Source organism: Argiope bruennichi, chromosome 1, assembly GCF_947563725.1.
Source record: "Argiope bruennichi chromosome 1, qqArgBrue1.1, whole genome shotgun sequence".
Taxonomy (NCBI): Eukaryota; Metazoa; Arthropoda; class Arachnida; order Araneae; family Araneidae; genus Argiope; species Argiope bruennichi.
The window spans coordinates 137,125,572-137,141,052 of record NC_079151.1 but is presented as its reverse complement, the minus strand read 5'-3'; the positions used below and the strand labels follow the sequence as shown (position 1 = coordinate 137,141,052).

General features: G+C 35.6%; 1 protein-coding gene across 2 annotated transcripts; it reads right to left on the bottom strand.

Annotated features, from left to right (window-relative positions):
- Positions 1 to 988: 988 nt before the first annotated feature.
- Positions 989 to 14,392, bottom strand: LOC129968932 (boophilin-G2-like). 2 transcript variants are annotated; one of them, XM_056083332.1, is made up of 4 exons: positions 14,265 to 14,392; positions 12,286 to 12,486; positions 11,544 to 11,732; positions 989 to 1,096 (listed from the first exon to the last, which is right to left on the bottom strand). In XM_056083332.1, the coding sequence occupies exons 1-3, from the start codon at positions 14,344 to 14,346 to the stop codon at positions 11,548 to 11,550; spliced, it is 468 nt and encodes a 155-aa protein (XP_055939307.1). In that variant the 5' UTR covers positions 14,347 to 14,392; the 3' UTR covers positions 989 to 1,096; positions 11,544 to 11,547. The 2 variants fall into 2 exon arrangements, with proteins under 2 accessions (XP_055939307.1, XP_055939385.1); XM_056083410.1 differs by having other exon boundaries at positions 989 to 1,093.
- Positions 14,393 to 15,481: the final 1,089 nt, after the last annotated feature.

The following is a 15,481-nucleotide window of genomic DNA, read 5'->3' as shown; positions in this document are numbered from 1 at the left end:
AACGTTAATATCCCGTAGCTATTGTACGTCAATGCCATCTAAGGCGTACTCTGGAAAACATCTTTACTAGAAAGCATACCCGAAATTTTTAGGAAGACCAGTTCCGCTGATTTGTATTTGAGAAATGTATATATTTCTCTTAATTGAGTTTTTTCAAATTTTATTAAATTCATTATATTTTCGCTCTGATTACAAGGAATCTTTTTCTTCGATTCAGAAAGATTTTAAACTCTAAATTCTCCAAAGGTTTCACGATTACAGAAGACAAGATTACTCTTCATGAGTTCATGTTCAAGAAATTTAAAATCTACTACAGAGAAATAGATTACGAGTGCTCACACTTTTGTCGCTATATTTTCTCATTGATTAGCAGTTATTCGTGTCTTATATGTCTAATAGGAATTAACAGGCCTTTCGTGTAGATTAGGATAATTTTAATGAGAAATTCTAAACTAATTTTCTATCCTATTTTAAAATGTAAAAAGGCAATATTTTATTTTAATACTATCAGAAAAAAATGATTGATTTAAATATATTATATATGCTTATAAGCATATATTTATTAAACTTTTGTCACTCTTAGCATGCTAAATGTGTTTTAATAAAATAAAAATCATATTTATTTATGCATTAATTATCATACACAATTAATCATGAATTTCCGTTTTTTTAAACTTATCATAGAAAGCAAAAAGATTATTTTTTTCCACTTAACTACAAAGCGTCTGTTTTCATACCTGCATTTTCAAACTTATAACCTACTTTTAAAGCTTTCATAGACGTTATAATTTGATAAAGAATCTGAATATAGAGCATAAACATTCTCCATATTGTATGGAGTTTTAGATGTATCAACACATATTACAAAACAGATGTAATATGTACATCTATCTAATATTAATATATTTATCTAATAAGATTGATAAAAGACTTATATGCAAGCTTTATCTCAAGCTGTGGATTTTAAACACTTGCAAGACAACCAAAATAAAAATATATAGTTCAGAATTTATTCACAAAGTATTATTAGAAAATTCCAAATGCACTGCATTATTCTTTCACATCTTTTTATCAGATATTTTCGAAAAGACTTCTGCTGAAAAGACAAAAAAGTGAGCATTAATTAATGAAAAAAAATTCTTATGTAGAATTCTCTATCAGTTTTAGCCCTTTCACTAATGACCCAACCCAACCAGCAGTTTAAACTATGCAGGTCTGTTTCAAACGATTGATGAATGATGTAAAAAGAGTTATCACCAAGGATTTCCTCGCTTTACATTCTACACCCTTCGATTGAACGGACATCAGCTCGTATAGAATTTGCACGAATGATTCTGCTGGGTCAATAGTGAAAGGGTTGAAGAACATAAAAAGAATCTGAACACACTAAAGAAATAGAAAATCGAGAATGTGATGAGATTTCAAAATTATTTTCATAGCGGCAATCAACGGTGAAGCTGAAATTTGGAGTCTAATTTTGCAGGTTTATACAATTTTAATTAATTTATGGAAGTACTAGGATAACAGCTATTTGGAAGGAATGAATGCAATAAAGAATGCAGATTTCAAACAAATCTATATGAAAGATCACAAATTAAAATAAAAGTGAGGAACAAAAAAATTATTTCGATGTCAATTGTTTCTTAAAATTTAACGAGTTTGAGTTTGAGTTTGATGTTTATGGCGCAAGAGCCAGGTTTGGCTATACTGCGCCAAGCATATGGTAAAATGAGATAAAAAGCTTTAAAAATTTTAATCTAGATGTTAAAATTTTTGTCAAAAGAAATATCAATTATAAAAATATAAATCTTCAGAAAGTATACTAAAGAACTATAAAATTAGATAAGATGTAAAAACCCAATTTCTTTTAAAAATTTAAAAATGTTCTTGTGAGGATATTCTCCTACCAAGTCACGGATGTTCACGTGCAATGTTCCGAAATGATGCAGCCGGTGGCTATTAAAAACAGGACATTCGGTTAAAATATGAAAGATGGTAAAATTGACTTGACATGATGTGCAAGTTGGACACCATTCACCTAACAAAAGGTGTTTATGGGTGAAACGGGTGTGCCCAATGCGAAGTCGTGTCAGTTTGACATCAATTTCTCTCACTGGGACAATTAGCCATAATGTAATGCGTGATTTAATGAAATGCAATTTATTAGATATTTGGAGGTCCCACGATTCTTGCCATAATGAATGAATATGATGAGAAAGATACTTCTTCGCATCAAGATAGGGAAGCGGTCGTTGTAGATATAATGATGCTTCCTTAGCTGCAACATCTGCTTTCTCATTTCCATTTATGCCAACGAGGCTAGGTAGCCAGCAAAATATTATGTCAAAGCTTTTAGATTGTAGAGTTCGTAGAAGACATAAACTATGAATAACTATTGGATGCGTCATATTATGATGATGACCAAGAGCTTCAAGAGCGCTCATACTATCGGAATAAATACAAAATTTTTGTTCCTGAAGAGTGGAAATTTTTTCTAGGGCAAACAAAATTGCCATCAATTCGGCCGTTAAAACAGAGTGAGTGTTGTCCAATCGTATACTTAAAATATTTTCAGAAAATACGATACCACATCCCACATGATGAGCAGTTTTTGATCCATCCGTGAAGACAGCGGTGTAATCTGATAACTTATATCGGTGATAATTAAAAATCTGTTGGAAAATGGAAGGTGAAACTGTAGATTTATCAAAAGGAGAAAATGGATTATGAAATGAAATTTGTGGAATATCCCAAGGTGGGAGGGATATAAAATTTATCGGATGGATTTGGACATTACAAAGATCTGAGTTGGCAAGTAATAGTTTCATCCTCTCGCAAAAAGGAGGTATATTAGAGGGACGAGCATTGTATAATCGGCCAATGCCAACAGGAATATTCATGTCCCGCATAGGATGAGTAGTATGACATTGCAGTCTCAAAAAATATTGGACGCACAACTTTTTGCGACGTAGATTTAGCGGCAGTTGGTGACAAACTACATATAAGCTGTGCACAGGCGAAGTTCGAAACGCTCCAGAACAGATCCTGAGAGCAGTATGATGCACAGTATCTAATTGCTTTAGAACACTAGTGCGTGCAGAACCATACACTTCGCACCCATAGTCAATACGGGAGAGTACCACAGATTGATAGATGCGAAGTAGAGATGTTCGGTCTGCTCCCCATGACGTAGTTGAAAGAAATCTCAAAATATTCAGCGATTTCTCACACTTCTTCCGTAGATAACGGATATGAGGAAGGAAAGTGAGTTTACGATCAAATATCAATCCTAAAAAGCGAACCTCATCAACAACTGCTATTCTGATTCCCCGGATGTTAATTACAGGGTCTAGATGAAGGTTTCGTTTCCTACAGAAATGGATACAACAGCTCTTTTCAGGGGAGAGTGTGTGCCCATTTTCATCGCACCAGTGTATGAGCGTGTCAACAGCTTTCTGAAGTTGTCGTTCTATTAAGGCCATACTAGATCCCTGACAAGAGATCTGTAGGTCATCAATATACAATGTGCCAGAGACAGATGATGGTATGACTTGGAGAATTTGACTCAAATGAAGGATAAAAAGGGTGACACTCAATACACTTCCTTGAGGAACGCCCTCCTGTTGGATAAAAGAATTAGATAACGTTTGGTTAATGCGAACACGAAAATTACGAGTTTGTAAGAAATTTTGAATAAAAAGAGGTAGGTTACCCCTAAACCCCATATCAAATAAAATGTTAAGAATACCATAGCGCCAAGTACGGTCATAAGCCTTTTTAATGTCAAAAAATATCGAAACAAGATGGTTTCGGCGAACAAATGCATTGCGTATTTCAGATTCAAGGTGAATAAGATTATCAACTGTGGATCGACCTCGACGAAATCCGCTTTGAAAGGGTGAAATACAACCATTTTTCTCTATTTCATACATGAGCCGTGAATTGACCATACGCTCGAATGTTTTGCATAAGCAACTAGTCAAAGCGATCGGTCTATAGCTCAGAGGATCTACAGGATCTTTCCCTGGCTTAAGGATCGGAATCACAATCGCCTCTCGCCACTGATCTGGAAACACTTGCTCACTCCAGATTCTGTTAAAGAGATGAAGGAGATAAAAAAAGAGAGGATTCATCCAGATGGCGGAGCATGCTGTATGTTATTCCATCAACACCTGGGCTAGTATCACGTGTCCGAGAGAGAGCCTTCTTTAGTTCATACATCCGGAACTCGCAGTTGTATAAAAAGCAACCGCGAGTTTCGAATTTTAATTTTAATTGTTCTGCCCGTCTCTTTTTCGTGAGAAAAACTGGATTACAGAAAGCAGAACTGGAAATATCAGCAAACGTTTGACCCATTTTATTCGCAATTTCCAATGGAAAAGAGTAAGAAAGCGACCCAACGCTTAATACAGGAAAAGTAAAATCCTTATATATGCCATTGGCCGCCCGGACTTTCCGCCACACTTGGGCGCTGGATGTAGTAGAAGTAATTGAGGAAACGTATCTTATCCATGAAGATCTCTGGCTGAGACGTCGGATGCGGCGCGCATTTGCTCTTGCCTTTTTAAATGCAATGAGGTTTTCAGTTGTAAAGTATCTACGAAAGATCCCCCATAATCTCTTTTGGTCCCTATAAGCTTCACGACAAGCATCGTTCCACCACGGTTTGTGATATTTTCGTGGAAAAGACGAGCGTTTAGGAATTGTAGCATTCGCTGCACCAATGATACAGTCAATAACATTTTGGACCGAATTAGTAATACTAGTGGGAGTGACCATTTCCTCGGTAATCACCGTTTTCCTAGTAAATGTACCCCAGTCTGCCCTCTGGAATATGTAAGTCTGTGGATATTGTTGTGTCGCATTATTCTCATCAGCGTGGGAAACGATCAAGGGAAAGTGATCGCTATTATACAGATCACTTGCTACTATAACGTTCAGCAAAGGAAAAAGTGCTGGAGTGCAAAGAGCTAAATCAACAGAATGAAATGTACCTGTGGGTTCATGGAAATAGGTTTTCTCGTTATTATTGAGCAGACAGAGACAGTTATCAGAAATTAATTGTTCTATCTGTCGCCCACGAGAATTTGTTCTATCAGAACCCCACAAGGTACTGTGTCCATTGAAGTCGCCAAGCAGTATGAAAGGCACTGGAAGTCGATCTATCAGAACATTAAGATCGTTTTGAGAGATGACATCGTTTGGTGGTAGATAAATACAGCAGACTGTAACTAAGGTTTTGACGTGCACCTGTACAGCCACAGCCTGCAAGGGAGTGTGTAGGTTTAGGATAGTACTGGGATAACTGTTGGAGGTCAAAATGCATACCCCGCCAGAAGATAAGCCAGTAAAGTTATCCTTTCGGACACAATTATATCCACATATCTTCAAGTGAACATTTGACTTCAAGAACGTTTCTTGAAGCGCTATGCAAACAGGGTGTGTGGAATTCACGAGAGCTTTGAGGTCTTCAAGTTTTGTCCTAATTCCCCTACAATTCCAGGAAATAAAAGGGCCCATTAAATTGTGGGAGTAGGACTGTTATCAACGCCAGTGAGTCGAGTTGCTGACTGTTCGCAACCCATCTGGAAATCCTCATCATCCTCTGAAGGATGGAATTTTAACAGCTCAGAATTAGCTGGATTCCCAAATAAAGAAGGCAAGTCCTTCGTGGCAAGACCAGCTTTGCCTATCTCAAGAGCAATTGATCTTCGAGATTTCAACTCTTTTAGGGAAGCACCTGTCCTTGAAAATTTCAAAGTCAAGGACTTTTGGGCTTTTGATATACCTTTCTTTTTCTTAAAGTTAGACTGTTTTGCTTTTTTTGGACTTGTAATTAAGTCTGAATCGGAATCAGATGATAAAATGGTGACAGGCTTTGTTTGCACCTCAGAGTTTCTGATAGACTTTGTTACGGAGGCGTAGCTACGACCTTCTGTTGGAGTCTGCGCTAACACCAGTTTTCTGGCTTCCTTAAATGATATATCATTTTTTACCTTCGTGGTTACAATCTCTTTCTCGAGCTTCCATTTGGGACAGGCTCGTGAGTAAGAGGTATGCTCTCCCTTGCAATTTGTGCATTTTTCTTTTAATGTGCAATCAGTGCTCTCGTGACCAGCTTGTGCACAACGAGCACATGTAAGTGTGCCGCGACAATTAGCCTTTGAATGGCCAAAACGCTGGCACTTAAAGCATCTCAAGGGATTGGGAATAAATGCCTTCACAGGTAATTTGAGATATCCTGCTTTTATCGATTCTGGTGCTTTATGGGAATTAAATGTCAGAACTAGATGCTTCGTGTCAAGAAGTTTTCCGTCACGTCGAATAGTAATACGACGGACATGCGTCACTCCTTGCGAGCTCAGTTTCTGAGATATTTCTTCCAGTGAAACGTTAAACAATTCACCACAGGTTATAACACCTTTGGATGAATTTAGCGTTCGATGCGCACTTACGTTTACTGGTATAGTAGCTAGCGCTTTCAATTTCAGCAGTTGTTGAGCTTGCTTGCGGGAATTCACTTCTACAAGCAACTCCCCAGAACGAAATTTTCGAATTGAAGAAACTTCTCCAACCGTACTTGAAATAGCTTTTTCCACTAAAAATGGTGAAACTGTATGAAAATTTTCCTCTTCTTTGACTCTTTTAATTACAAAAAAATTTTCAAATTGTTTTTCAAATGAATTTGTTACAATTGGATGCCCACTGAAGGGAGCACGTTTGGATTTGCCCATACGATATTAGAGGTGTTTCAGGCCCGACGGCACCACCCACCACGGAGCCCAACAAAGGATGGCAGCCACCGGCTCTGGGCACTTCCAGCCTCGGTACTTACCATAGTGCTAATCGGTTACCTATACGCTCGGAGTTACCCCCGGGGACAGTGACCACCCTTAACGCCAAGCCCAAGGAGTAACCCCTTCGCTTGATCCCTAGCAAACTAACCACTTAGGTGGCTAGCGACCAGCCGATTGATGCACAGGGGACCACAATACACCACCCGTCTGTCAAATGGGTTGCCACGCACGGCCTACACGTGGGGTTTGGCTGTCCATGAGAAGCAAGAAGCAAACAGAGCGGCGACAGCTTCTCATGGAGAGCTCCCTCGCTTGCCGTCGAGGGAAGGAAAAACACAGCAGATAGCATAAGGCGTATGGGAGTGGAAACGTAAAGGGAGTAAAGATCCCTGGGTACCTCGGGATTGGGACACCCGTACTCGGACCCGTATTGGGACACCCGTAAATTTAACGAACATAACTAGCGTTTCACCATCCAAATACTTCTACACTCAGAGTAAAATTTTTTAAAAGAAAAATCATCCTTTTTCTCCCTTTATGTGCAACTAGAATACATTCTTTAAAATAGTCTTTTTTACCCAAAAGGTTTAACATTTTTCCGCTAAATCAAGACATGTTGTTAAGATTGCAGTTATAATTTTTATTAGGATTTGTTTCTGAGGTATCTGTTTTTACCGTAAGAGTTTGCTCACGCAACTTTATTACACGGTGCGGCAGAAAAATCTGAACAACCAGTTTTAATATAACTTGATTAAAAATAAATAAATTAACAAAATATAACAAATAATAATGAGTAGACTTTTACTAATAAACAAATTTATTTTATTTCAAAGTGGCCGCCTTTTGCAGTGATGCAGAAGCGGAAACGCCTATTGAAATTTTCAGCAATGGGCCCCAAGTCTTCTACTTTTAATCTATTCCATTCCCTCCGAAGCGATTGCTTTAGAGAGTCCAAACTTTTATGTCATTTAGGGCAAGCTCTAGACTCTAAAATGGATACACTGTAATCATGGTATTTTGATTCGGCGAGTTTTGCCTACTCTCCAGATGAAATTACGTCCGGAAAATGCACCTTGCACGATTCTTCTGTCTTTTTATCCTCGTGAGCTGTAAGGAGTCTTGTTGAAACTCCCACTTTACATTGTCGAACATTGGCCCACCGAAATAGAGTAACTTCTAGAATGTCTCGCTGGTACACGCTTAGATTTATTTCAACGCCTTCATCCACAAAAACCAGAAATGTTTGCCGCTTGTGCAAATTCCGCCCCATATCATGACCGACTTTGGATTTTCGCGATTTTCAACAATTGCTGAAGGGCTTGGAGCGTTCTACAGACCAGGTCCTACAGTTCTAGGAGTTATGAGCTTTTGGACGGTAAAGAACTCATTAGTGAAAAGGAATCTTTCTGAGCGCTGCTTGCGGCTCGTTTCAAAAGTTTTCACCGTCTTTAGAGCCACATGAATTTTTTTTCTTCAATAAGAAGCTGAACTTTTTGGAACTGGTAAGGACTTCAGTCCAATCTCTGTTTTTGACATTCGTTGCACTGATAGATTAATTACTTCCCGTTCACGAGTGACCTTTCATGGAAATTCTCGTTTTCCATTGAACTCGCTTTTTGATAACCTTACAACTATTGAAAGTGTTCACCATATGTTTTCTTTCACTTCCTGGACATTAACCATCATTTCCAAGCTCTTTGCCCGATAGATTGCATCAGACACTGTTTGCAGAGGTACATTAAGCAAACGAACGTCTTCATATTGCCCTTTTCCTTGCTTAAACTACTCTAAAACAGCAGATCTTTTGCTTGGCATTGTAAAAATGCCAAAAAACAATATGTAAACTAAAAGATACATTATAAAATATGTTATGATTGAAGTGATTGAGAAAAAGAAATAAACAAAAATTAAAAATAAATTAACTGACTTCTATTCTATGATATAATAACTTTATCTGAGTTTTTTTTTGCTACACCCTGTGCTTTATCGAAATTAGAGACCAACAATTATCGACCACCGAATTGAACCAATAAACAGAGAAATTCTCCTGCGGCCAAGAAAAGAATCAACTATTCGCCAGAATAGTGAAAGAATTGGAGAAACTATTGAAACAATAATATATATATATATATATATATATATATATATATATATATATATATATATATATATATGTTATAATGAAAATTATGATATGTCAAATTCATTCATTTTTTTAAATCTTCAAAGTAGCAAGTAAATCTTGGGGGTGGGGGGACATTCTTACAAACTGAAAGAAACTTTTTAAGCAACTTATAGAACGAGAGCTGGTACATGAGCTCGCATTCCAGCTTAAAACCAATAGCACATATTGAGAAAAAAAGAAGAAACTCGTCAATATAGCCTCCATTCCGTCTAGTAATTCTGCGTACTTATAAAACAACCTTCAAGACAACTCAGCAAGAACATTCCTGCTCAAAAAATAAAACACGAAAAGACGAGTTACACATGCAAAACAATGAATTAAAACGCGCATTTACATTGCCGAATGCAAACGGATAAACAAAATTAGCATGTAACGCAAATTCGCAGTCGCACCGTAACACCTTAAAACGGGGCTTGCATGACATATGCTTAGTTTATAAGCAGAGATAATTCCGCGAAATCCGAGATAGCTAAGGCAGAAAGCATGAATAAACGAACTATTTGCCCTATGAAATGAGTTGGAGGGTTGTGGATATGCTGATGAAAGATAACTTTCTGTTGCCAAAGAGTTAAATGTGCCTCGTAGTGTCATCTATAGAATGTGGAACCATTATCAAAGGGATCAAAACCCCTGTAGAAGGCATGGCTCTGGACATCGGAGAATCACCACATCGTCAGACGATCGCTATCTTCTGCAATGTGTCAGACACAAAAGGACGCTGACATCTGGCATCGCAGCTCTCAGCTGCTGCAAGTAGACCCATAACGCTCCAAACTGCATAAAGGCGGGGAATTGTCTATAGAACTTATCGTTTGCGCGGCTTTGTCCCTAGCGCACATCGGAGCGCGGTTACATTGGGCACATGAACATTGCAATTGGACACGAGAGCAGTGGGATAACATACTTTTTACGCTGTAGTCTCGACTTAACACCCAGAATGATTCCCGAACAGCAGGCATACGGCAAGAACCAGGGACACACTATCAGCCTCCAAACATTGTCTCAAGGGACCATTATAGTGGTGGTGGTTCACTTGTCTGGCAGATGTAGCAATGAACGCCCGAACCGACCTCCACATGTTCACCAGGGGTTCCGTCACCGCGATAATTGTCCGATACCGCTACAAAACACTACACACTTTTATTGCTGTAGTGGGGATTGTCGCTATATTTATGGACAATAATGCTCACCTGCATAAAGCATGATAGATGGGGAGTTATCGGGTGAATGAAACCATTCCACAGGTAGCGTGGTCTATTAGATCACCTGACCTGAATCCCATTGCGAATATGTGATTCATTTTGGGAATATAGATTACATGTTGTAGTATGCTGCCTGGTACACTTAGCGAGCTCTAACCAGTCTTATTACAGGAATGGGCATTGCTACCACAAGTATTCAACGACATTATTGTCTCATTCTGCAATGCATGATTTGTCAAGCATGCATTTTAGTAGAGGATATAATGATGAAGTCGTGTCCGCGTTACAACGGAGAGGGGGGCTGCACTAGCTTCCGAGGGTAGAGATTCATGAGCACCCGAGGGCAGAAGTTTGACTTCTAGCTCATATGAAGATGACACTCACACATTCGCTTGCACAACTCCTTTTTACAAGGGGGGCTTTTTCACACACCTCACAGATAGAGCACACGGGGAAGAACAACCATGCCCACACCAGGACTCGAACCCGGGACGCCCAGATCTCGAAGAAGACGCTCAACCCCTAGGCTAGGACGCACACAGTAGAAGATATATCCGGTATTGGAGTGGAGTTCCCATTGCGCATTCTGCCTGCCATTTTGGGTTGTCGAGCCGCGATGACCGTAATGTATGTATTTTTGTTTCTGGTTCATTCTTTATTTGAAATGTGGTCTAATAATGCCACACCTACCTCGTGTATAACTTTCGCTCATATCCATTAAGTAATTTTTGTTTTATTCCAAGTTTTGCATTTTTTACTTATTTTTTTAACAGCAATGTAATTCTGATTATCCTAGCCTTAGCAGGTCTAATTCCAAACACATAGAAACTTAGACTCTACCTTTCAAAAAAAAATGTCATATGCATCAAACAAACCAAAATTGAAGATTGGTCAGCACACTCATCTTCTTGACTCATTTAATCTTCTTCAGAAGACGGAAACAGTATCAACATCGGATTTACAATTGACACCAACTGGTAGCAAACAAAGAATGGTCAACTCATCTGCGGATTTTTTTTTGCACATGATTATTTTGAGATGATGCAAAGAACTTGAACTTAGTCTTAAACTTAGAACTTAGTATTATACATATATATATATAACTGAAAAAATGTTAACATTTTTCTATATAATTTTTCTAACATTTTCATTACATTTTTTAATTAATTTTACCTCCTATTTTTTTTTAACATTAAAGCTTTTAACACAATTTAGAAGATATTCTCAGAAATCTGTGCTTTAAATTTACCTGAGAGTTAACAAGCTAATCTAAACTCAAATCTATCCAACAGATATCATGTTAAAATGCACAAAATTTATTCTTCAAATCATTAAAAAATTAAAGGATAAATTCCTTACTGTTTTAAGATAAGCAAGTTTTTTCGCATTCTTCTACAGTGGCGAAATTGTTTTGGTTCCCTGCGCAGCCGCTGTAGGTGAAGCTCTCACACCTGGCAGTCTTCTTGTTGAAGAAAAATCTCGGGAAGCGTCCAAAACATCGTCCAACTTTTCTCGGTTGCTCGCAAATAACTTCGTCATAAAACAGCACTGAAACAACGAAAGGAAATTAAGAGCGAAATATAATATCAAAAAGAAGTGAACTTTGTTCACCCTGCCATAGCATTCAGGGTGATATGAAACACCTTCACAAAAGGAAGCTGCAACAAAAGCTAAGTCCATATTTACCACAAAAAGCCATATAACAGCTATATTTGTAATTACCCATAATTACCATTATTACCATTATTATATTCTATATTATAGCTAATAGTAAATTATAATTCTATATAATACTATAATTCAATTATTTTTATATATTACCATATTATAGTATGCCATTCAATCCATTCGGCATTGGACAGATAAGTAACTCGATCCCACTAAGTTGTTGTACCCGCCATGGAAGCGAGAATGGTTTTTACATAGGCAGCTTCTCATCTTATTTCTAAAAGTCTCCGAAATAGAGGTGCGATTCTTTCTTCCATAAATGTAAAATGAAAGCCAAAAAACTTTGCTTTATTTGTTTCAAAAATCTTGAAGCTGGTATTCCAAACGTTGGGAAAATAATCTAAAGTAGAAAAAAAATCCTTAATACACATACCATTTTCACTGCTCGGACATTGTTCTGGTTTAACACATTCTTCTATGTCTTTCTCCACCCTGACGTATCCCTTGTCACAGTGGCATCCTGGGTTGCACATGAGGATGCAGAACTTGGGTGGGTTCTTGTAGTTGTCGCATGTCAAGGGGCAAGCAGTGCCGCATGATTGGTAACGAGAGTTTGCTGGGCAATCATACTCTTCTATAAAAAGGGAGATAATGAAGTGTTGCATTATAATTATGAGGCGTAAAAACAATCATTGTTTACGTTGTACCGAATGCATTATTGAGAATTAGAGACGGAGATCATAAAACAAATGTAAACAAAAAAATATTTGACTTAGATTTAGATAATTCAAAATAAAGGAAAATCTAAAACTTTTATATTAAAATTTGAAGTGTTTTTATCTTTGTCATAATCATGGATTGAAATTGAATAGCTTTCTGATTAATCAAAAGATTTATTCCGAATATCGTTCCATTTTATACTTTTGGACTAAAACTGAATATCCCGAGTATGATTTAAAGAGTGAAGACTTCTCAATTCGATCCACAAGAATATTATTAGAAAAAGCTGCTTTGCATTAACATTTGTAATAAGATTTCTTTTCTTTCGAGTTTCTTATCAAATGAATATCGTCTTCAATGATGCTGTTTAAATGATGTTGATTTACATCTTAATTCGAATTCTTTATCTATTTAACACTAATTTCAGGTATAAATTATGATTTCAGGTCACTTTTAGTTAATTGAATCAAATTTCTTATCTCACTAATTATTTTAAATAATAAATACCCAAACGCTTTATATGTCATACATTTATTAAATAAGAATTTTTTTCTTTTTTAGTAATATATTGTGCATTTTTTGATTTGTATTGTTAGTTAGTTTTCTTTCTTCGCATTTATTAATGTTTTTTATTCACTATTTTTTTAAGGGTTCAAGCTATGCATGAAAGTCCATATTGAATTTTATCTGGGTATCTGGCATTAAACTAAGAACAAATACAATACCTGATTAAAATCGTCATATAATAAAGGCATCTTTTACAGATCTGTTATAACATAAGATGAACGAACTTATTTATAAAAGTATATTGATATGCAACTTAATTTAAATAATCAAATTGTCCATTCGAATCATGACTAAATAGTCAATTTCTGAATCATCATAGATTGCATGCATTTGTAATTCAAAAAATCTTTTAAAAGGCGTAAAGAATTTTTTTTTGTTGTTGTTGTTACTTCGATCACTGAATACAGTGCTGGGATAATTGCATGATCTAAATTTTTATACAGCCCTATCCCATTCATTTCAGCCGTATTTAATTAAATATTTTTTATTCTAAAATTTTAAACAAAAATATGCGATAATTTTACAATAAAATCTGGCTGGAATCATAAAGCTTTGAATATCCTTACCTAAAAAAATTCTAAACAATTTCAATAAGGATCATAATATCAAAAATTCTGTCTCGCTGAGTGGTCTAAAATCATGAAATTCAAAGCTTCATAATTTTGTCAGCTTCGAAAGCAAAGGAGTGTAAGTTTTTTTTTTTTTTTTGCTTAAAATGTTGCTATAGCAAGAGCATTTTGCCCACTGCAATTAACAGGGCGAGATATTGTAAAAACGCTTAGATTTCTCTCTCTCTTTTTTTTTTTTTTTTTTTTTTTGCATAAACGAGGCGAAATAAAATTCTTTACTCCGTATAAAGCATAATTTTTACTGAGCGTATAGACGAATTAGATGCAAAATAATTGCAAAAAAAAAAGAATTTAGAATGAAATTCCTAAAATTAAATGGGTTTTTTCAACAACAACAGCATCAAGAATATGTTTGAGTGAATCAATAAATATTTATATATTCTATTCCGCGCTCCTATTTTATCAAGTAATCGCAGCATTACATTAATTCTCGTGAAGTTATTTAGCTGTACTAAATATGTATAGTTTAATAATTTATTTCAAAATTAGGGCTTACCTGGAAGAGCAAACGCCACAGCCACAATCGATAACAACACCAAGACTTTCATTGCGTTGCTTTTAAGGGAACCCAAAGTCATGAAAATATCGTACTGACTCTGCTTTTATAGCAAAAAATCATTTGTCCCACAACTTCCGATACTAGTTAATCAATGGAGGGAACAGACATATGTTTGAAGTTATCAGTTAAGGAGATACTGTCAAACTGGTATACTTTCTCACATTTGAAAAGATTGAACATATTTAAAAAGTTTTGTTTGCAAGATGAATAAGAAGCAAATTTTTGAAAGATATTTAAATAAAATGGCAAAGTAGAATTATGATTAATAAAAGAATCTGGTGCTTATAAAATATCTGAAGTGGGGGAAAATACGTGTGAAATTTATAAAATTTTCATGCACGCATTTGAAGAAAATAAATAAATAAAATAAACTATTTTTGTTCATTGCAAATATATATTTTTATATGCTAAAAATTATTTAATTTGATGTAATTAATGCTAGTTTGCATGAATCATTTTCTAATGTCGTTATACTTAGCATTATAAACAATTTAAAAAATTATAATTAGATTTTAGACATCGTAGGAAAATACTGTTGCAAAAACAAAATGTTTGTTTTTACTAAAGATGCAAAGATTTCATTTTATGCCTTTATAGATAAATAGTTATCTAAAAAAATTATCCTTTATAGATAAATAGTTATCTAAAAATAACAATGTAGAAAATTGAGAAAGTCTTTATTATGAGTCTATTTTCTCATCCGCGGGGTGGGCCCAATTTTACAGACAAATCTTTTCGCTTGCTTTTGAATCAAATTGATCAAAACATTAATATTCATCAAAATTAAATTTAAAACATACTATCGGAAAATATTTTGCACAAAGTTAATCTTTATTTCAGTAATTTTTCTTTACAAATTAAAAATAATTGTAATCTAATTATTCTAAAACAAATTATATGCCTTAATTAAAGAAAGTAATTATTTTAATCAAAAACAATATGTGGCTCTACATGGTATAGTTTATTTTTGTCAGATGAACTGTTATCTTTCTCGGTCAGTGAGCTATTTTTCACTTCAAAACAAACAATTTTTATTTGTGTTTATAATTAATTATAAGTAATCAATTGAGAATTCTTATTTCAATTTCAGCATTTCTTTGGAAGCTGATTTATTCTTATATGCATAGTAAATATGTAAACTGTATTTATTTGAG